Source organism: Salvelinus alpinus, chromosome 3 (assembly GCF_045679555.1).
Source record: "Salvelinus alpinus chromosome 3, SLU_Salpinus.1, whole genome shotgun sequence".
Taxonomy (NCBI): Eukaryota; Metazoa; Chordata; class Actinopteri; order Salmoniformes; family Salmonidae; genus Salvelinus; species Salvelinus alpinus.
In genome coordinates this window covers 19,522,594-19,546,139 of record NC_092088.1, presented here as the reverse complement: position 1 = coordinate 19,546,139, position 23,546 = coordinate 19,522,594, and the positions used below count along the sequence as shown (strand labels likewise).

The 23,546-nt window shown below is 41.0% G+C and overlaps 1 protein-coding gene across 1 annotated transcript in view; it reads left to right on the top strand.

Moving 5' to 3' along the window:
- LOC139570194 (ras-related protein Rab-26) overlaps positions 1 to 23,546 on the top strand; it is a 133,778-nt gene that overhangs the window by 58,401 nt on the left and 51,831 nt on the right. The window contains exons 3-4 of the mRNA XM_071391827.1: positions 7,958 to 7,999; positions 9,670 to 9,736. Coding sequence (XP_071247928.1) covers positions 7,958 to 7,999; positions 9,670 to 9,736 — 109 coding nt within the window. The remainder of the gene's footprint in view (positions 1 to 7,957; positions 8,000 to 9,669; positions 9,737 to 23,546) is intronic.

The window sequence follows — 23,546 nt, the reverse complement described above, 5'->3', positions numbered from 1 at the left end:
GTATAAGAATAAGAGATAAAACTAACAAGTAATTAAAGAGAAGCAGTAAAAAATAACAATATATACAGGGGGGTGCCGGTACAGAGTCAATGTTTGGGGGCACCGGTTAGTTGATGTACATGTTGAGTTTATTTGAGTTGAGTTTATTTTATTTTTACAGGGACAGTGCACATTAATCAACGTTTCAGTAAAAGTGCCGGTTTTAGCCAGCCGGCTAATTTTCAACCGCAGTCCCTGGGCAGGTTATTAAAAACAATTACAATATAGACAATCATTGAGCGGTGAGCACACGCAGAGCAACATAGGACAAGCAAGTCGTAGCATACAGACAGAGCAACATAGGACAAGCAAGACGTAGCATACAGACAGAGCAACATAGAACAAAAAGCAGCAAGACAAAATTCATAAAAACAACAAAGTGTTTCCACACCTCACAAGCTACAGACAACAGACAACATGGAAAGCGGCAATACACAGCTAGCGATTATGTTCACAAATCTGATTGACCTTTAGCCATGTCTTCATGCATTTTGTGAAAGTGTGATATGTGGTGCAGTTATGTGTGTCTGATGGCAGTGTATTCCAGACATGGGAAGCTCTCACAGAGAAAGCGGATTTACTAAAGGTGCTTTTCCTTAAGGGAACTATACAGTCACCTCTCATGGCAGACCTTGTGGATCTGCTGCCATATGTTTGGGTTTTCTGTTTAACAAAAATACTGAGTGGAGGGGGAGCCAGGCCATTTAGGATCTTGAATACAATACATGCGTCGTGTATTGCACAAGATTTTCCCAACTCAGGAGCTCATGCTTTCTGAGGATGTAACAGTGATGATGGCTATTGGGCTTCCTATCAAGCACTTTGAGAGCCTGTTTGTAGACAGACTGAATAGGTTTTAATGTTGTACAGCAAGCTTGGGCCCAACTAGTCAAGCAGTATGTTAAGTGGGGGAGTATCATAGATTTGAAGTACAGTTTTACTACCTCTGTACTCAAACAATTTCGTATAAATCGGAAATTAGCTAGGTTGAATTTGGTTATTTGAATGACCTTTTTCACATGCTTTTTAAAAGAAAGGTTGGAATCAAGTATGATGCCAAGGTACTTAAAATCTTAAAACCACCTGGAGCTTCTCCCCTGACACGTAGACATCTGGCTCAGTAGCATCTGTTGCCCTCTTTGTGAAGAACATGCAAACAGTTTTTTTCACATTGAGATGCAAACACGAGTCACTGAGCCACTTTGTAACCTGGACAATTACAGTAGTGAGTTCTTGTGCAGCTTGTTGTTTGCTCTTTGCATGCACTATATCACTATATCACTCTATCATCTGCATACATTTGAACTTCAGACCAAGTACAGACAGAAGGCAGATCATTAATGTACAGGCTGAACAGGAGGGGCCCCAGTATTGACCCTTGGGGCACGCCCACATCATAGCTAAGAGTGGGCGACAGCTCATTGCTCACTCTGACACACTGAGTTCTGCCTTCAAGGTATGATTTCATCCATCTCAAGGCATCGGGGGAAAAGTTGAACTTGGACAATTTTGAAATGAGAATCTCATGGTTAACAGTATCAAAAGCCTTCCTTAGGTCCAGAAACACAGCCCCAACAACGCCCCCTTTGTCCATCTTGGACTTCACATTTTCCAGAAGAAAGCAGTTGGCCGTTTCTGTGGAGTGTTTCGCTCTGAAGCCAAACTGCATGGAGTGTAATGTGAAGGGGCTGTTGTTGAAGTGGGCAATCAGTTGTTCTGCTACACACTTTTCAACAACCTTTGACACCACAGGTAGTATACTAATGGGCCTGTAGTTACTCACGTCAGCAGGGTCGCCCGATTTAAAGATGGCCGTTATTATGGCCGACTTCCATACCCTTGGAAACACCCCCAGACCAATAGATGTGTTGGTGACCTTAGTAATGGGGCCAATGAGTGACTCCTTGTAGTTTTTAAGAAAGGTAGAGTCCAGCCCAAACACATCTTTGGCTTTAGAGTTCTTTAGTGAGCTAATCACCTTGTTCACCTTTGACTCAGAAACCTCCCTTATGATGAAGACAGGTTGAGCGTCATTCTGTGTCAGTACCCTGACAGAGTCAATAAAGTAGGAATTGAAGGCTATTGCTATTTCGACTGCATCCTGTGTTAGATTGTTATTCACCATGATTTCTAGTCTTTTTGCAGTGTTACTATGGTCTTTCCCTGTTAACTTTTTTTATATTCTCCCAGATCAATTTAGAATTTCCCTTTGCTTCACCAATTATGTTAATACAAAAGTTTGCCTTGGCCTGTCTGATTTCTTTCATCACCTTATTTCTCAACATGGTAAACCTACGTCTGTCATGCTCTAATTTGGATCTTAGGGCTATTTTTAGAGCATAATCTCGTTCTTTCATCAATTTCCAGATTTCTCCATTTAGCCAAGGAAGAGTGCTCTTTTGGCCAGGTTTGGATTTGATTTTCTTTAGGAAACCATTTATTGTAGTCTGGATTGTGGATAGAAAAACCTGACTATCAGCTTCCACGTCTGTATAGGACAAGAGATCATTCCAGTTAATTCCCTTAATTGCGTTTTCAAAATAGTTTAATTCACTCTTAGGTATTCTTAGTTGATCCGGCTTTCTAACAGTAGAGAGGTTAAACCTGCTCTTAGACAGCTTTCTGGCTATAAGTTTCAGATTATGATCAGATAGCCCAGTAACCATATTGAATGATTTAGTCACTCTCTCTGGTTTATTACTGAACACCAAATCAATCTGTGTTTTAGAGCAACAAGTCACCCTTGTTGGCCCTTTAACTAGCTGTGTAAGGTCAAAGGTATTAGTGATCCGTTTGAGGGTTTTCCTACAAGACTTGTCATCATAATTAATATTAAAATCTCCCATTAAGATGACTTCTTTCCCAAAATCACATTCCCTAATCATGTTATTAAACTGATCAAAAAACACACTTTTGGTGGAAGGTGGCCTATACATTCCAATAAGGGTAAAAGACATTTGGGGAGAAAGTGTAACGTTCAGGCCAATACATTCTAGTGGGTTATCACATGACAACTCAATTTGTTTACATCGGATATGTTCTTTAATGTAAATCATCACACCCACTCCTCTTCCTTCAATCCTGTCTCTCCTTTGTAGCCAGGCAAAATCAAAGCAGCATATGGAGACTTTTTATGGAGCCATGTCTCTGAGAGGCAGAGGAAGTCAAGGTTGGAGTCTGAGTAGATGTTGAATTTTATCACTTTTTGGAATGACACTACGAATGTTCAAGTGCCCCCCTAGTAGTCCCTTGGGCTTAGCTCGTGGGTCCCAGATGACTCCAGAGTGAATGACACATTGAAAAAAGTTACGTTTTCTGTGTTTTCTGACGGCTGGGTTTAGACCGCTTTGTTTCGTTTTGATTAGGGGCAGTTCGGTAGCGCAAGTAACAATCCCTCCCACCTGCACTGGATGCGGGGAACTAATTAAAACAGCTTGCGTACCAGAAGCAGAGTCAGGGATTGCATATAGCGACTTGGGTATGTTTGAAGAGTCAAAATCTATCCTGGAGCCGAGTGAGTTGAGAGAAACCATGGGACCATAGCACTCACCCACTTCCACAGCGGCGACGATCAGTGGACGAGGCCATCCACTGCTATCCGGTGAGTATCGCTGGCTCGGTGATGTTAGGCCCAGGATTGAGTTGCACATCCCCGGAGAGCAGGAGGGTAGTGAACAGGTAGTTTAACAGTTTCCGATAAATGTTGGACTTGTGTTTGTTACGCCTAAGCGGTTCAATGGAATAGGGAGCGAGGTAGACTTGGCCATTATTCAGAACATTATGGTATGCTGTGTACTGTCCGCTCCCGTGGAACGGTGAACCAATGTGTTTGGTGTTGATATTCTCCGGTAGTAGACTGATTGTGTCATCCCAGCAAGAACGCACTGAGATTATCAGTAGAGCAGCTACATAACTGACAATCATGGCAAAGTACTGGAGATAAAACACATAATTGGGCTTTAACTCTTTGCATGAGTTACTTAGCTGGGGTCGGCGTACACCTGATGTTTTAGGTAAAATAACGGCATTCGTATGAGAAGCGGCACCTGCCGCACCACCCTGTCTTCCGTCCGCCATTATCCGTCCTCAAAAACCTCAAGTCGTAGGTAGAGTTAATTAAAGTGACTATGCACAGATGACAACAGAGAGTGGCAGTGGTGTGGGCAATGTGAATAGTCTGGGTAGCCATTTGACTAGATATTCAGAAGTCTTATGGCTTGGGGGTAAAAGCTGTTTAGAAGCCTCTTGGACCAAGACTTGGCACTCCGGTACCGCTTGCCGTGTGGTAGCAGAGAGAACAGTTTATGACTAGGGTGGCTGGAGTCTTTCACAATTTTCAGGGCCTTCCTCTGACACCGCCTGGTACAGAGGTCCTGGATGGCAGGAAGCTTGGCCCCAGTGATGTACTGGGCCGTTCGCACTACTCTCTGTAGTGCCTTGCGTTCGGAGGCCGAGCAGTTGCCGTACCAGGCAGTAATGCAACCAGTCAGGAAGCTCTCGATGGTGCAGCTGTAGAACCTTTTGAGGATCTGAGGACCCATGCCAAATCTTTTCAGTCTCCTGAGGGGGAATAGGTTTTGTCCTGCCCGCTTCACGACTGTCATGGTGTGCTTGGACCATGTTAGTTTGTTGGTAATGTGGACACCAAGGAACTTGAAGCTCTCAACCTGCTCCACTGCAGCCCCGTTGATGAGAATGGGGGCGTGCTCGGTCCCCTTGTTCCTGTAGTCCACAATCATCTCATTTGTCTTGATCACGTTGAGGGAGCGGTTGTTGTCCTCGCACCAGACGGCCAGGTCTCTGACCTTCTGACACTGTTGTGTCATCGGCAAATTTAATGATGGTGTAGGAGTTGTGCCTGGCCGTGCAGTCATGAGTGAACAGGGAGTACAGGAGGGGTCTGAGCAAACACCCCTGAGGGGCCCCTGTGTTGAGGATCAGCATGGCAGATGTGTTGTTACCTACCCTTACCACCTGGGGGCGGCCCATCAGGAAGTCCAGGATCCAGTTGCAGAGGGAGGTGTTTAGTCCCAGGGTTCTTAGCTTATTGATGAGCTTTGAGGGCACTATGGTGTTGAACGCTGAGCTGTAGTCAGTGAATAGCATTCTCTCATAGGTGTTCCTTCTGTCCATGTGGGAATAGGGCAGTGTGGAGTGCAATAGAGACTTCATAATCTGTGGATCTGTTGGGGCGGTATGCAAATTGGAGTGGGTTTAGGGTTTCTGAGATGATGGTGTGGATGTGAGCCATGACCAGCCTTTCAAAGCACTTCATGGCTACAGACGTGAGTGCTACGGGTCGGTAGTAATTTAGGCAGGTTACCTTAGTGTTCTTGGGCACAGGCACTATGGTGGTCTGCTTAAAACATGTTGGTATTACAGACTCGGACAAGGAGAGAGGTTGAAAATGTCAGTGAAGACACTTGCTAGTTGGTCAGCGCATGCTCGCAGTACACGTCCTGGTAATCCATCTGGCCTTGCGGCCTTGTGTATGTTGACCTGTCTAAAGGTCTTACTCACATCAGCTGCGGAGAGCGTGATCACACAGTCTTTCGGTACAGCTGGTGCTCTCATGCTTGTTTCAGTGTTATTTGCCTCGAAGCGAGCATAGAAGTAGTTTAGCTCGTCTGGTAGGCTCGTGTCACTGGGCAGCTCTCGGCTGTGCTTCCCTTTGTAGTCTATAATGGTTTGCAGGCCCTGCCACATCTGACGAGCGTCAGAGCCGGTGTAGTACGACTTGATCTTCGTCCTGTATTGATGCTTTGCCTGTTTGATGGGTCGTCGGAGAGCATAGTGGGATATCTTATAAGCTTCCGGGTTAGAGTCCCGCTCCTTGAATGCTGCAGCTCTAGCCATTAGCTCAGTGTGGATGCTGCCTGTAATCCATGGTTTCTGATTGGGGTTTGTCCGTACGGTCACTGTGGGAACGACATCATCGATGCACTTATTGATGAAGTCAATGACAGTTGTGGTGTACTCCTCAATGCCATTGGAAGAATCCCGGAACATATTCCAGTCTGTGCTAGCAAAACAGTCCTGTAGCTTAGCATCTGCTTCATCTGACCACTTTTTTATTGATTTAGTCATTGGTGCTTCCTGTTTTAATTTTTGCTTGTAAGCAGGAATCAGGAGGATAGAATTATCGTCAGATTTGCCAAATGGAGGGCGAGGGAGAGCTTTGTATGCATCTCTGTGTGTGGAGTATAGGTTGTCCAGAGGTCTTTTTCCTCTGGTTGCACATTTAACATGTTGATAGAAATTAGGTTAAACTGATTTAAGTTTCCCTGCATTAAAGTCCCCGGCTACTAGGAGTGCCACCTCTGGTTGGGCGTTTTCTTGTTTGCTTATGGCGGAATAGAGCTCATGCAATGCTATCTTGGTGCCAGCCTCTGACTGTGGTGGTATGTAAACAGCTATGAAGAATATAGATGAGAACTCTCTCGGTAGGTAGTGTGGTCTGCATGTGCATTGTGGGGTGCTGCCAGGGACAGAAGCCTCACTGAGTTTAAGAAAAATGACGTCAACGCAGTCTCCATCACTAATACTACTGACAGCATGGAGAGAGAGAAAGAGGAGAGCAAGAGAATATGAGTGAGTGATGACAGTGAGAATGGCAGAGAAAGAGAGAGGGACAGAACGAGAGAGAATGACAGGGAGACAGAGAGAGAGAGACGAGAGCAGAGATCAAGGAGAGAGAATGCATGAGGAAAGAGAATTGTCTTGGTTCAGGTTTAGTAATCAGAGCTTCTTCCTTCTCACAAGGAATGTTGGATCCAGTATGTCATTGGCCAGCTCAGACTTCCTCTCTAAACCTCGCCTCTCCCTACTTCTCCACTCTTCTGCCAAGGTCCTAAATGGATTGGATTCCTGAAGAATCCAGTCAGCTTTCTTTTCACCAATCCACTCACTGAACTTCCATGTTGTCATTTGCACAAACAAAAATGAGTAGTCACATTTCTCTCTCACATTGTTTCTCATTGATTTACAGATAACCTTCAAACTGCAAATTGACAGCATGGATAATAGTGATTCACATCTAGCATCATATCATCGTGCTGTGGAACAGCTTCTCCATACAGTCCCCCAGTAACTGTAAAACAGTCATATCCCCATAGAGACAGTTTAACAGCAGAGCAGTAACATTAACACCGGGCCATTTAGGTGTGACTGTCTGTCTGTATGCTACAGGACACTGTAACCTGCCCCATACAGGCCCAACCGAATGATCAAGACACAATGTGGTAGCCTTGACTGTGACCCTCAATGCCCTGTAACTCACTCACTCACTCTCTCTGTCTGTGTGTGTGTGTGTGTGTGTGTGTGTGTGTGTGTGTGTGTGTGTGTGTGTGTGTGTGTGTGTGTGTGTGTGTGTGTGTGTGTGTGTGTGTGTGTGTGTGTGTGTGTGTGTGTGTGTGTGTGCAACAGCATGATATTTGTGTACCCACGCTTGTGTGTACCCGTGCCTACATGCTTGTGTGTACCCGTGCCTACATGCTTGTGTGTGTGCTCACATGCCGACGTGTGTTTGTTTTGGCCAAAACTGCTTAGCCATGGCTGAGGGTTGAGGTGATGAAACACTGTGTAACAGCCAAGCAGCAGTGTGACTGAGCCGTACGGTCTCAGCCAGTACAGTTATACTGGTGATAGCAGTGATCAAAGTCAACCAGGTGGGGTGAGGGGGGCACTTACACACCCTGAGCATGTAAATAACGGGAAATACTTCCAAGAATCTTTCACTTCATTACATGTTGTCTACAAGCAAGGATCTTCATACTGTTATATAAGCATCACTTTCTTTTAACAGTAATCCAAATGTTGTCCTTGTTTTGCCAAGAGCTCCATCTGAATCAAAGGACATATTCTGTTCAGTGTTTTACTGTTTGAAAACCTATTATTTTTCTGTCCTTTTGTCTTTCAGAATAAAGTGTTGAACATTGATGCGCTGAAGGTCAAACTGCAGGTAAGATAAATAGCTTTTTTTAACCTTAACGCATTTTCATTTCATTTCATGTTCGTTCTTGAATATTGTGTGTTTGTGTGTCTGTCTCTCTGTCTGTGTGTGTGTGTGTGTGTGTGTGTGTGTGTGTGTGTGTGTGTGTGTGTGTGTGTGTGTGTGTGTGTGTGCCAAATATCTGTCAGAGTTAGCAGATGCCAATATTCTGCTGTTCCAGCATTGTCCTCTCTATGTAAATACTCTGCATACGTCTCCATCTCCAGACAGACAGAGGTAGGATGACGTCAACTTTAAATGAGGCTTTAATGAAGTCCATCGTTTATCTCTAACAGTCGATTAGCCCCGCTGGGTTCCAGACTGAAGACATTGTCCCAAATCGCACCCTATTCCCTATTTAGTGCACTACTTTTGACCAAGACCGATAGGGTTCTGGTCAAAAGTAATGCACTATAAAGGAAATTGAGTGCTATTTGGGACGTAGCCTGAAGACTCTCTGTAGATATTACACTGTCCATTAGGATTATTCTGTTCTGTTTGTCAGACAGACACACACTGTTATCAATGTTGTGTAATCATGCAGATGTAGGATTTTAATATACGCCAGTTTGCCACAGCAGGAAAATAATCCTGCAGCAACAGGAAATGTAATTTATTATGTGGATTATAATTAATAAACGTTTTTTCGAGGTTGATACATTTTGCGTAAGGGAAAATTTAGTCTGAAATTTCAAAGTGGAAATTACAAACTTCAAAAGCCTTTTTAAACCTCAAATACACTACATGTTTTAAATGTCCTTTGAGGGCACTATGGTGTTGAACGCTGAGCTGTGGTCAATGAAAAGCATTCTCACGTAGGTGTTCCTTTTGTCCAGGTGGGAAAGGGCAGTGTGGAGTAAATAGTAAAGTACAGATAATGATGCATGGAGGGACATGTCAAAATGCGGAATTTTGGCACTTTATCAAGTCTTTATTCATATAAAAAATCTGATTTATTGAATTTTCAATGTGGTCTATACTAAAGGTCACTTCAATTAATATAACTTTTAAAATTCAATATTTGTGCACAATTTCTACTTAAAATATCAAACGGATACAAATACATAAAGATGGGTTAGTTGACGTCACGGAAATGATGCTCACGCTTCAATGGAGCAGAAGTCTGAGTTGTTGTGATTCTGAATGGCCAGATAGCTACCAACAATAGCAAGGAACTGCCACATGGGGACTCGTAAGTGACTCATTTCATCTTGGTCTTGATACCATGTCTTGTTTTGAGGTGTTTTGACTGATTTCACATCAATGCTAATATGACTACAATTCGCTAGTTAGCTAACCAACAACTGTAAAGGTGTATTTGAGAGAGAACAAGTGCTCATTGCCAATCAGGTGTGTCCTCAGCCAACCCTTCAGGACTGTACACACGAGCAGCGCTTGGTGTTGCCGTTGTGAATTTAAAGTGGATTATAGTCATTGTTACTATAAATGGGCTACATTCAAAATACATTTTCCCAGAGAGAAAAATGCATTTCATGTACATGATTTATATCTCAGATCCTCTATTCCTAGCAGTTCATTCATTGAGCTGCTGGTAGCTGCTGTAGGCCCATTGATGAGTGAGAACAGTCATTATAGAGTGGGAGAGGGATGATGATGATGTCATATGTCTTCCTACTCAGATCTGGGACACTGCTGGGCAAGAAAGATTCCGCAGCGTCACACACGCCTACTACCGCGACGCTCATGGTAAGTTGTGTGTGTGTTTAGGAGCACCATACAGTACCCTGGCTGCATTTTATCTCCTCCATTGGTACACATTGCCTGGTGGTTGTTCATCAAGCTCGGTGTGTGTGACTCATATTTAAGTGTGTGTGTATGTGAAGATTACTTTCTCTGGTTCTCCAGCAGCAGATCGCTGACAGTTTCTCCTCTGCCTCCTGCTGTGAGGCTTGCTGATGGGAAGACGGTGAGGTGGGCTCCTCTCTGGTACACCACTGTAATGAGAGACAGACAAGTAGTGTTTATTGCTGGAGGGGACAACAGTTCAGTTTGGGGAAAATGGAGCATTCCTTAGTAATGTCAGGGACTAAGGAGGTAAACATTTACCTACTTGAGAAGACGCATGATTGTTGTGTTTACACCAGTTAGACTGTGTTGTATTTGTCGTCAAGTCTACTGCAGATGTAGAGAAGAAGTAGACAGGGAAGAGTATGTGTGTGTGTGTTTGTGTGTGTGTGTGTTCAGTATGTATTCTCGCATTCTCACAGCCAGTATCTCGAGCTGTGCAGAGAGCCAGTGCTGGGCTGATCTGTCAGAACAGCGCTCTGTGTTCACTGATCTTCAGGGAGCGTTCACTCGTCTCACATACCTTTTTAAATAAAGCTCATTCAAAGTGACTGTCAGAACTGCAGCAGTGGATGCTTTCAGACTGCGGGTCATGGACGCTGTCACTTCCTGGGAACCGCTGGATAATGGCTCCCACTCCGGTTTAGGCCTTAATGGAAGCTTGAACTTGTTCATAGAGGTGTTGAGAATATATCATTTGCTAAATGTCATGCCTGAGAATGTATAGTAAGACAGATAAATGTTCAATAGTGCCAGAAATCACCCTGTACTTGAAACCTTGTGTAAGTTTTGATGGGCCTAGAAACCAAGTGGCTTTACCATAGAAATGAATAGATTAATTTAATTGTGTTGATTTGGTAATCACCCCTTTACCAATATGGAGTTCATCATAGGTATTTTCTATCTAGACCAGGGGTGTCTAACTCATTTTGCCCGTGGGCCGCATCCGGTCTTCAACGAGGTCCGGAGAGCCGCACTGAAAATTGGGTATATTTCCTTGCAGTCACTATTATAAAACAAATTGTCCTCTATCCAACGTTTTTGGAGTTTTAGATGCTTCCTGACTGTCTAGTGATTATTAGCAAGCTGGACAGTCAATAAACTCTATGAATGTAGGTCCATTGACTCTGCACAGAGATTATTTGTGAGCTGGAAAGTCAAGAATATAGGTCCATTATAATTTTTTATTTGGTTTTAGTCATTTGAAAGTATATTGAGTTTGTTTCACCACCAAAATTATTATTATTATTTTTTTTTTTTTACTCAAACCACCCATGTTTGACACCATACTGGTCAATGATATCACCAACTCCAAGGATTTTTTATAGGCATCATAGACACACATAGGCATAATTTTGTCCTCGGGAGAACCATTAGTGCTTAGTACATAGTGACTTGCGCCCTTTCCAGTTTGGGCAGTGCCTGGGCATCCGTTGGCCCAAATCCATCAATTACGCTACTAACGAGTGAACATGAAAATCTCAAGTAAACAAATGGAGAAATTCGTTTTTCAACTGCTCCCACAATGCCTGCAATCTGTTGAACCCATCTGGGTTCATCCTGTCGCATCCAAAACCAGACAGAATTCTCTCTCCCAGGACTAGTGATAAAGTCACTCACTCCCTTACAGCCATCTGCAGAATGTCGTTCCACCACAGGGTGCTTCTTCACTAAAATATCTTCTTCACAAAGATATTAAGAGAATGATGAAGTTGATACTTGATAAGATTTGCAGTCCAGTGTGCGTGATACAGTATAATGAATGTAGCGATAAGTGTTATGAACGTAGAGGAACAGTGTGATACAATGTAATGAACAGTGTGATACAGTGTAATGAACGTAGAGAACAGTGTGATACAGCGTAATGAACATAGAGAACAGTGTGATACAGTATAATGAACGTAGAGAACAGTGTGATACAGTATAACTAACAGTGTGATACAGTGTAATGAACGTAGAAAACAGTGTGATACAGTGTAATGAACGTAGAGAACAGTGTGATACAGTATAATGAACGTTGAGAACAGTGTGATACAGTATAATGAACGTAGAGAACAGTGTGATACAGTATAATGAACGTAGAGAACAGTGTGATACAGTATAACTAACAGTGTGATACAGTGTAATGAACGTAGAAAACAGTGTGATACAGTATAATGAACGTAGAGAACAGTGTGATACAGTATAATGAACGTTGAGAACAGTGTGATACAGTATAACTAACAGTGTGATACAGCGTAATGAACATAGAGAACAGTGTGATACAGTGTAATGAACGTAGAGAACCATGTGATACAGTGTAATGAACGTAGAGAACCATGTGATACAGTGTAATGAACGTAGAAAACAGTGTGATACAGTGTTATGAACGTAGAGAACAGTGTGATACAGTATAATTAACAGTGTGATACAGTGTAATGAACGTAGAAAACAGTGTGATACAGTATAATGAACGTTGAGAACAGTGTGATACAGTGTAATGAACGTAGAAAACAGTGTGATACAGTATAATGAACGTAGAGAACAGTGTGATACAGTATAATGAACGTTGAGAACAGTGTGATACAGTGTAATGAACGTAGAGAACAGTGTGATACAGTATAACTAACAGTGTGATACAGCGTAATGAACATAGAGAACAGTGTGATACAGTGTAATGAACGTAGAGAACCATGTGATACAGTGTAATGAACGTAGAAAACAGTGTGATACAGTGTTATGAACGTAGAGAACAGTGTGATACAGTATAATTAACAGTGTGATACAGTGTAATGAACGTAGAAAACAGTGTGATACAGTATAATGAACGTAGAGAACAGTGTGATACAGTATAATGAACGTTGAGAACAGTGTGATACAGTGTAATGAACGTAGAGAACAGTGTGATACAGTATAACTAACAGTGTGATACAGCGTAATGAACATAGAGAACAGTGTGATACAGTGTAATGAACGTAGAGAACCATGTGATACAGTGTAATGAACGTAGAAAACAGTGTGATACAGTGTTATGAACGTAGAGAACAGTGTGATACAGTATAATTAACAGTGTGATACAGTGTAATGAACGTAGAAAACAGTGTGATACAGTATAATGAACGTTGAGAACAGTGTGATACAGAGTAATGAACGTAGAGAACAGTGTGATACAGTATAACTAACAGTGTGATACAGCGTAATGAACATAGAGAACAGTGTGATACAGTGTAATGAACGTAGAGAACCATGTGATACAGTGTAATGAACGTAGAAAACAGTGTGATACAGTATAATGAACGTTGAGAACAGTGTGATACAGTATAATTAACAGTGTGATACAGTGTAATGAACATAGAGAACAGTGTGATACAGTGTAATGAACGTAGAGAACCATGTGATACAGTGTAATGAACGTAGAGAACCATGTGATACAGTGTAATGAACGTAGAAAACAGTGTGATACAGTGTAATGAACGTAGAAAACAGTGTGATACAGCGTAATGAACATAGAGAACAGTGTGATACAGTATAATGAACGTAGAGAACAGTGTGATACAGTATAACTAACAGTGTGATACAGTGTAATGAACGTAGAAAACAGTGTGATACAGTGTAATGAACGTAGAGAACAGTGTGATACAGCGTAATGAACATAGAGAACAGTGTGATACAGTATAATGAACGTAGAGAACAGTGTGATACAGTATAACTAACAGTGTGATACAGTGTAATGAACGTAGAAAACAGTGTGATACAGTGTAATGAACGTAGAGAACAGTGTGATACAGTATAATGAACGTTGAGAACAGTGTGATACAGTATAATGAACGTAGAGAACAGTGTGATACAGTATAATGAACGTAGAGAACAGTGTGATACAGTATAACTAACAGTGTGATACAGTGTAATGAACGTAGAAAACAGTGTGATACAGTATAATGAACGTAGAGAACAGTGTGATACAGTATAATGAACGTTGAGAACAGTGTGATACAGTATAACTAACAGTGTGATACAGCGTAATGAACATAGAGAACAGTGTGATACAGTGTAATGAACGTAGAGAACCATGTGATACAGTGTAATGAACGTAGAGAACCATGTGATACAGTGTAATGAACGTAGAAAACAGTGTGATACAGTGTTATGAACGTAGAGAACAGTGTGATACAGTATAATTAACAGTGTGATACAGTGTAATGAACGTAGAAAACAGTGTGATACAGTATAATGAACGTTGAGAACAGTGTGATACAGTGTAATGAACGTAGAAAACAGTGTGATACAGTATAATGAACGTAGAGAACAGTGTGATACAGTATAATGAACGTTGAGAACAGTGTGATACAGTGTAATGAACGTAGAGAACAGTGTGATACAGTATAACTAACAGTGTGATACAGCGTAATGAACATAGAGAACAGTGTGATACAGTGTAATGAACGTAGAGAACCATGTGATACAGTGTAATGAACGTAGAAAACAGTGTGATACAGTGTTATGAACGTAGAGAACAGTGTGATACAGTATAATTAACAGTGTGATACAGTGTAATGAACGTAGAAAACAGTGTGATACAGTATAATGAACGTAGAGAACAGTGTGATACAGTATAATGAACGTTGAGAACAGTGTGATACAGTGTAATGAACGTAGAGAACAGTGTGATACAGTATAACTAACAGTGTGATACAGCGTAATGAACATAGAGAACAGTGTGATACAGTGTAATGAACGTAGAGAACCATGTGATACAGTGTAATGAACGTAGAAAACAGTGTGATACAGTGTTATGAACGTAGAGAACAGTGTGATACAGTATAATTAACAGTGTGATACAGTGTAATGAACGTAGAAAACAGTGTGATACAGTATAATGAACGTTGAGAACAGTGTGATACAGAGTAATGAACGTAGAGAACAGTGTGATACAGTATAACTAACAGTGTGATACAGCGTAATGAACATAGAGAACAGTGTGATACAGTGTAATGAACGTAGAGAACCATGTGATACAGTGTAATGAACGTAGAAAACAGTGTGATACAGTATAATGAACGTTGAGAACAGTGTGATACAGTATAATTAACAGTGTGATACAGTGTAATGAACATAGAGAACAGTGTGATACAGTGTAATGAACGTAGAGAACCATGTGATACAGTGTAATGAACGTAGAGAACCATGTGATACAGTGTAATGAACGTAGAAAACAGTGTGATACAGTGTAATGAACGTAGAAAACAGTGTGATACAGTATAATGAACGTTGAGAACAGTGTGATACAGTGTAATGAACGTAGAGAACAGTGTGATACAGTGTAATGAACGTAGAGAACAGTGTGATACAGTATAACTAACAGTGTGATACAGCGTAATGAACATAGAGAACAGTGTGATACAGTGTAATGAACGTAGAGAACCATGTGATACAGTGTAATGAACGTAGAGAACAGTGTGATACAGTATAATGAACGTTGAGAACAGTGTGATACAGTGTAATGAACGTAGAAAACAGTGTGATACAGTATAATGAACGTTGAGAACAGTGTGATACAGTGTAATGAACGTAGAAAACAGTGTGATACAGTGTAATGAACGTAGAAAACAGTGTGATACAGTATAATGAACGTTGAGAACAGTGTGATACAGTGTAATGAACGTAGAGAACAGTGTGATACAGTATAACTAACAGTGTGATACAGCGTAATGAACATAGAGAACAGTGTGATACAGTGTAATGAACGTAGAGAACCATGTGATACAGTGTAATGAACGTAGAGAACAGTGTGATACAGTATAATGAACGTTGAGAACAGTGTGATACAGTGTAATGAACGTAGAAAACAGTGTGATACAGTATAATGAACGTTGAGAACAGTGTGATACAGTGTAATGAACGTAGAAAACAGTGTGATACAGTGTAATGAACGTAGAAAACAGTGTGATACAGTATAATGAACGTTGAGAACAGTGTGATACAGTGTAATGAACGTAGAGAACAGTGTGATACAGTATAACTAACAGTGTGATACAGCGTAATGAACATAGAGAACAGTGTGATACAGTGTAATGAACGTAGAGAACCATGTGATACAGTGTAATGAACGTAGAGAACAGTGTGATACAGTATAATTAACAGTGTGATACAGTGTAATGAACGTAGAAAACAGTGTGATACAGTATAATGAACGTTGAGAACAGTGTGATACAGTGTAATGAACGTAGAAAACAGTGTGATACAGTATAATGAACGTAGAGAACAGTGTGATACAGTATAATGAACGTTGAGAACAGTGTGATACAGTGTAATGAACGTAGAGAACAGTGTGATACAGTATAACTAACAGTGTGATACAGCGTAATGAACATAGAGAACAGTGTGATACAGTGTAATGAACGTAGAGAACCATGTGATACAGTGTAATGAACGTAGAAAACAGTGTGATACAGTGTAATGAACGTAGAGAACAGTGTGATACAGTATAACTAACAGTGTGATACAGCGTAATGAACATAGAGAACAGTGTGATACAGTGTAATGAACGTAGAGAACCATGTGATACAGTGTAATGAACGTAGAAAACAGTGTGATACAGTGTTATGAACGTAGAGAACAGTGTGATACAGTATAATTAACAGTGTGATACAGTGTAATGAACGTAGAGAACCATGTGATACAGTGTAATGAACGTAGAAAACAGTGTGATACAGTATAATGAACGTTGAGAACAGTGTGATACAGTGTAATGAACGTAGAGAACAGTGTGATACAGTATAACTAACAGTGTGATACAGCGTAATGAACATAGAGAACAGTGTGATACAGTGTAATGAACGTAGAGAACCATGTGATACAGTGTAATGAACGTAGAAAACAGTGTGATACAGTATAATGAACGTTGAGAACAGTGTGATACAGTGTAATGAATGTAGTGAACAGTGTGATACAGTGTAATGAACGTAGAGAACAGTGTGATACATTGTAATGAAAGTAGAGAACAGTGTGATACAGTGTAATGAACGTAGAGAACAGTGTAATGAACATAGAGAACAGTGTGATACAGTGTAATGAACGTAGAGAACAGTGTAATGAACATAGAGAACAGTGTGATACAGTGTAATGAACGTTGAGAACAGTGTAATGAACATAGAGAACAGTGTGATACAGTGTAATGAACGTAGAGAACAGTGTGATACAGTGTAATGAACATAGAGAACAGTGTGATACAGTGTAATGAACGTTGAGAACAGTGTAATGAACATAGAGAACAGTGTGATACAGTGTAATGAACGTAGAGAACAGTGTGATACAGTGTAATGAACGTTGAGAACAGTGTAATGAACATAGAGAACAGTGTGATACAGTGTAATGAACATAGAGAACAGTGTGATACAGTGTAATGAACGTAGAGAACAGTGTGATACAGTGTAATGAACATAGAGAACAGTGTGATACAGTGTACTGAACGTAGCGAAGAGTGTGATACAGTGTAATGAACGTAGAGAACAGTGTGATACAGTATAATGAACAGTGTGATACAGTGTAATGAACAGTGTGATACAGTATAATGAATGTAGAGAACAGTGTTATGAACGTAGAGAACAGTGTGATACAGTGTAATGAACGTAGAGAACAGTGTGATACAGTATAATGAACATAGAGAACAGTGTTATACAGTGTAATGAACGTAGTGAACAGTGATACAGTATAATGAACAGTGTGATACAGTGTAATTAACGTAGAGACCAGTGTGATACAGTATATTGAACAGTGGGATACAGTGTAATAAACGTAGAGAACAGTGTGATACAGTATAATGAACGTAGAGAACAGTGTGATACAGTATAATGAACGTAGAGACCAGTGTGAGACAGTATAATGAACAGTGTGATACAGTGTAATTAACGTAGAGAACAGTGTGATACAGTGTTATGAACGTAGAGACCAGTGTGATACAGTATAATGAACGTAGAGACCAGTGTGATACAGTATAATGAACGTAGATACCAGTGTGATACAGTATAATGAACGTAGAGACCAGTGTGAGACAGTGTAATGAACAGTGTGATACAGTGTAATTAACGTAGAGAACAGTGTGATACAGTATAATGAACAGTGTGATACAGTGTAATTAACGTAGAGAACAGTGTGATACAGTATAATGAACAGTGTGATACAGTGTAATTAACGTAGAGAACAGTGTGATACAGTATAATGAACGTAGAGAACAGTGTGATACAGTATAATAAACGTAGAGACCAGTGTGATACAGTATAATGAACGTAGAGACCAGTGTGATACAGTATAATGAACAGTGTGATACAGTGTAATTAACGTAGAGAACAGTGTGATACAGTGTAATGATACAGCATCTCTCCTTCTTTATTGATTTTTTTCTTTCTTTCTCTTTCTCTTTCTTTATTTCCTTTCTTCTGCCTACAAGCCTTCCATACTGCAACTATAATAGGAGACATGCTGCTAGTCTCTCTGATGGTCTCTCTGTTTGTCGGTGCTTTCTGGGCTGGGGAATGTAACTTTTATCATTGCACTGCACATGAGGAATAGAGTTGTCAGCTATACTGGTCTGTGAGCACGGTGTGAATGAGGGCTTGTAGACGCGTGCTTGTGCCTCTAATACAGGCCAAACTGTGGGAGTGGGGCTTGATGTGGGGCTTGATGTGGGACCTGATGTGGGGCCTGATGGAAGGCGTGGCACACACATGGATAGAGAGAGAAAAATAAGAGGAGGAAAGGATGGAACAAAGGGAAATGATTTAGCGTTGTTGTTTATTGTGTTCAGTCCACCATTAGAGTTGTCCTCTAAAGTCTTACTTCTCAGACGAATGAGGGATATTTTGAATATAATACAAATCTAGAATAAGAAACTATTGAAGTGATTGATAGAGATGAAGAGATACATGTAGTGGGCTGATTTGGAGTATCACAGTTTGGAGCGCACTCGGCACTGTCGCTGCATGATAAGTGTCCACCACTCCTCTCCTTTTCTGGCTCGTTGTCTCCATCTTTAGTTGCTCCTCTCCTCCCTAATGGCTACCTATGCATCCTGCTCAACAGCAGCCCCAGGAGAAATATGTCATATCTCAGGGGGACAGGGAGTGAGGGATGAGAGAGAGAGAGAGAGAGAGAGAGAGAGGAGGCAGATGGAGGAGAGGGAAACTGAGGGAAAAGGTAGTTGAGAGAGAAGAAGAACAGGCCTCCTGCTGCATATTAAACCAGGACGTTCAGATCACTGGATGAAGGACCAGGGCTTTACTATATTGGAAGTGAGTGGAGGATACTCAGACGTTTTCTCACATTTCTGAACCCTCCAGCAGAGTATCCTCCTCTACTACCCTGCCGCTCATTTTCTCCATCACCCTTCTCCTCTCACACTTTCTCTCTCTCTCACACTTTCTCTCTCTCACCTTCTCTCACTTTCTCCCCCTCTCTCTCCTCTCCTCTCTCCATCACCAAAACGGTTAACTGAAGACAGCAGCTCCATTCAGAGTAATTAGGAATGCAGTTGTCACAGTAATTGATCCATTCTTTCCGTGATGGATGTCATCTAAACAAACACTCACCGGAAATCAGAATGTGTTATACAGGTGTATGATCTTAATATGATCGCCCTGTTGCAGGAGAACTTTCCTGCAATGCAGGAAACTTGTAGTGTATTTGAGATTTAAAAAGGCTTTGGAAGTTTGTAATTTCAACGTTCAAATTTCAGACTTAATTTTCCCTTACGGATAATGTATTAGATAATGTATTAATCCCTACAAAAATGTCAGTTAATTAAAATCCACATATTAATTCACATTTCCTGTTTCTGCAAGATTATTTTCCTGCTATAGCAACCTGGTTCAAATTAAGATCCTACATCTGTATACATATTGAAGTGATATCCCTTGTAATTTAAGGTGCTAATTTCTAATGCACGTTATTCATTCTAAATAATATCTTAGTCTGAAAATGAATGAATCAAAACTCATCAGTACATTTTTGCTTGTTATTTCACATCCCTGAAAGCTGAAATATTGAAAGATGTTGGTAAAATGGGGATTAAGATTTGATTACTAATCCAAAGAAGTTGTAGCAGTTATCAGAATGGGAAAAAGGATTGTTTTGTGAGGATGTTTCCATTATGAATTATGCTGATGATTACCTTGACTTGGCACTTCTCAGAGTTCCAGACACCGGCAGGCAGGCACGTACACTCGACGCATGCACAGACAGATACACAGACAGTCAGACGGCAGCATTCTCTGCCTCTTTCACTGTGTCTCTTCTGGATCCTGGCATCCACTCACACACCCTTTATCACTGTCACCCCGCCCTAGTCCCTCTTTAGGCAACAGAAAATGGGCATACAGCTGTCAGTATCAAGCGCAAAGCGTCCATCTATTCACAATGGACAGGGCTGGCTCATGGCTGGAATTTTACACTGGGTTGACTACAGGCTGCTTGTCAGAAGTTTTTTTCCTTGGATGATTTAATGGCAATACATTGTTGTATGTGGGAATGTTAGATTAGTTGTGGCTGGCACCTGGCAGGTTATTTACAGTGGGTTGACTACAGGATGCTTGTCAGAAGTTTTTTTCCTTAGATGATTTAATGGCAATACATTGTTGTATGTGGGAATGTGAGATTAGTTGTGGCTGGCACCTGGCAGGTTATTTACATTGGGTTGACTACAGGATGCTCGTCAGAAGTTTTTTTTCCTTTCGATAATTTAATGGGAATACATTGTTGTATGTGGGTATGTTAGATTATCTGTGTGTGTTGTGCAAATGATTACTGTTTGAACACCGACCTGCCACCGTTGGACATTTCCTTAATGTATCTTGAGACACCATTCCTCCCTTATAAAAATTCCCATTATTTAAAAATATTTAGATCCAAGCCTTAGAGGCTGCTGCCCTATATACAGTACATAGACATGGAAATGCTGGTCAATGTAATAATGTATATGTACAGCTGAAGTTGGAAGTTTACATACACTTAGGTTAAAGTCATTGAAACTCATTTTTCAACCACTCCACAAATTTCTTGTTAACAAACTATAGTTTGGCAAGTCGGTTAGGACATCCACTTTGTGCATGACTATCATGACACAAGGCGAGACCCAGATGCAGACACAGGAGTCAGATGGTTGGAGCCTTACAATATTTATTAATCCAATAGGGTAAGGCAAGAGAATGGTCGTGGACAGGCAAAAGGGTCAAAACCAGTTCAGAGTCCAAAAGGTACCGAAGGGCAGGCAGAATCAAGGTCAGGCCAGGTAGGATGATCAGGCGGGCGGGAAAGTAGTCCAGAGTCAGGCAGGGGTCAAAACCGGGAAGACTATCAAAAAGAGAAAAGCTCTAAGGAGTACGGGAAAAACACGCTGGTTGACTTGACTAAACATACAAGACGAACTGGCACAGAGAGACAGGAAACAGGGATAAATACACTGGGGAAAATAAGCGACAACTGGAGGGGATGGAAACAATAACAGGAACAGTGAAACAGATCAGGGCGTGACAATGACACAAGTCATTTTTACAACAATTGTTTACAGACAGGTTATTTCACTTATAATTCAATGTATCACAATTCCAGTGGGTCAGAAGTTTACATACACTAAGTTGACTGTGCCTTTAAACAGCTTGGAAAATTTCAGAAAATTATGTCATGGCTTTAGAAGCTTCTGATAGGCTAATTGACATAATTTGAGTCAATTGGAGGTGTACCTGTGGATGTATTTGAAGGCCTACCTTCAAACTCAGTGCCTGTTTGCTTGACAACATTGGAAATTCAAAAGAAATCAGCCAAGACCACAGAAAAAAAATTGTAGACCTCCACAAGTCTGGTTCATCCTTGGGAGCGATTTCCAAACGCCTGAAGGTACCATGTTCATCTGTACAAACAATAGTACGCAAGTATAAACACCATGGAACCACGTAGCTGTCATACCACTCAGGAAGGAGACGCATTCTGTTTCCTAGAGATGAACGTACTTTGGTACGAAAAGTGCAAATCAATCCCAGAACAACAGCAAAGGACCTTGTGAAGATGCCGGAGGAAACCGGTACAAAAGTATCTATATTTACATGTAAAATGAGTCCTATATCGACATAACCTGAAAGGCTGCTCAGCAAGGAAGAAGCCACTGCTCCAAAACCGCCATTAAAAAAGCCAGACTACGGTTTGCAACTGCACATTGGGACAAAGATCGTACTTTTTGGAGAAATGTCCTCTGGTCTGATGAAACAAAAATATAACTGTTTGGCCATAATGACCATCATTATGTTTGGAGGAAAAGGGGGAGGCTTGCAAGCCGAAGAACACCATCCCAACCGTGAAGCACGTGGGTGGCAGCATCATGTTGTGGGAGTGCTTTGCTGCAGGAGGAACTGGTGCACTTCACAAAATAGATGGCATCATGAGGTAGGAAAATTATGTGGATATATTGAAGCAACATCTCAAGACATCTGTCTGGAAGTTAAAGCTTGGTCGCAAATGGGTCTTCCAAATGGACAATGACCCCAAGCATACTTCCAAAGTTGCGGCAAAATGGCTTAAGGACAACAAAGTCAAGGTATTGGATTGGCCAGCACAAAGCCCTAACCTCACTCCCATAGAAAATGTGTGGGCAGAACTGAAAAAGCATGTGCGAGCAAGGAGGCCACTCAACTGACTCAGTTACACCAGCTCTGTCAGGAGGAATGGGCCAAAATTCACCCAACTTATTGTGGGAAGCTTGTGGAAGGCTACCCGAAATGTTTGACCCAAGTTAAACAATTTAAAGGCAATGCTACCAAATACTAATTGAGTGCATGTAAACTTCTGACCCACTGGGAATGTGATGAAAGAAATAAAAGCTGAAGTGAATCATTCTCTCTACTATTATTCTGACATTTCACATTCTTAAAATAAAGTGGTGATCCTAACTGACCTAAGACAGTGAATTTTACTAAGATTAAATGTCAGGAATTGTGAAAAACTGAGTTTAAATGTATTTGTATTTACATAAGGTGTATGTAGGAATTAGGAATACCTAGGATAGGATAAAGTAATCCTTCTAACCCCCCCCCCCCCTTAAAAGAGTTAGATGCACTATTGTAAAGTGGTTGTTCCACTGGATATCATAAGGTGAATGCACCAATTTGTAAGTCGCTCTGGATAAGAGCGTCTGCTAAATGACTTAAATGTAAATGTAAATGTATGTAAACTTCTGACTTCAACTGTATATACCGTATTCTATTCTACTGTATTTTAGTCAATGCCATTTCGACATTGCTCGTCCTAATATTTATATATTTCCTAATTCCATTATTTTCCTTTTAGATTTGTGTGTATTGTTGTGAATTATTAGGTAGTACTGCACTGTTGGAGCTAGGAACACAAGCAGTTCACTACACCAGCAATAACATCTGCTAACCATGTGACCAATAACATCTGCTAACCATGTGACCAATAACATCTGCTAAATATGTGTATGTGACCAATAAAATTTGATTGGATTTGACTAAGAACACCTGGGAGCAACAGTGTACCAAACTTTAGTTCCCTCAACCTCCCCCAGAACCTTCCCCTCTTCCTCCCACTGTTACAGGAGAGTTAGTTTGATTGGAGAGGGGGAAGGAGAGGAGAGGAAATGTGTATTTTTTTCTCCTTCTCTCACTCTTCTGTTAGAGGCTGATAAAGACGGGCTGCATTCCTCTCACTCTTCTGTTAGAGGCTGATAAAG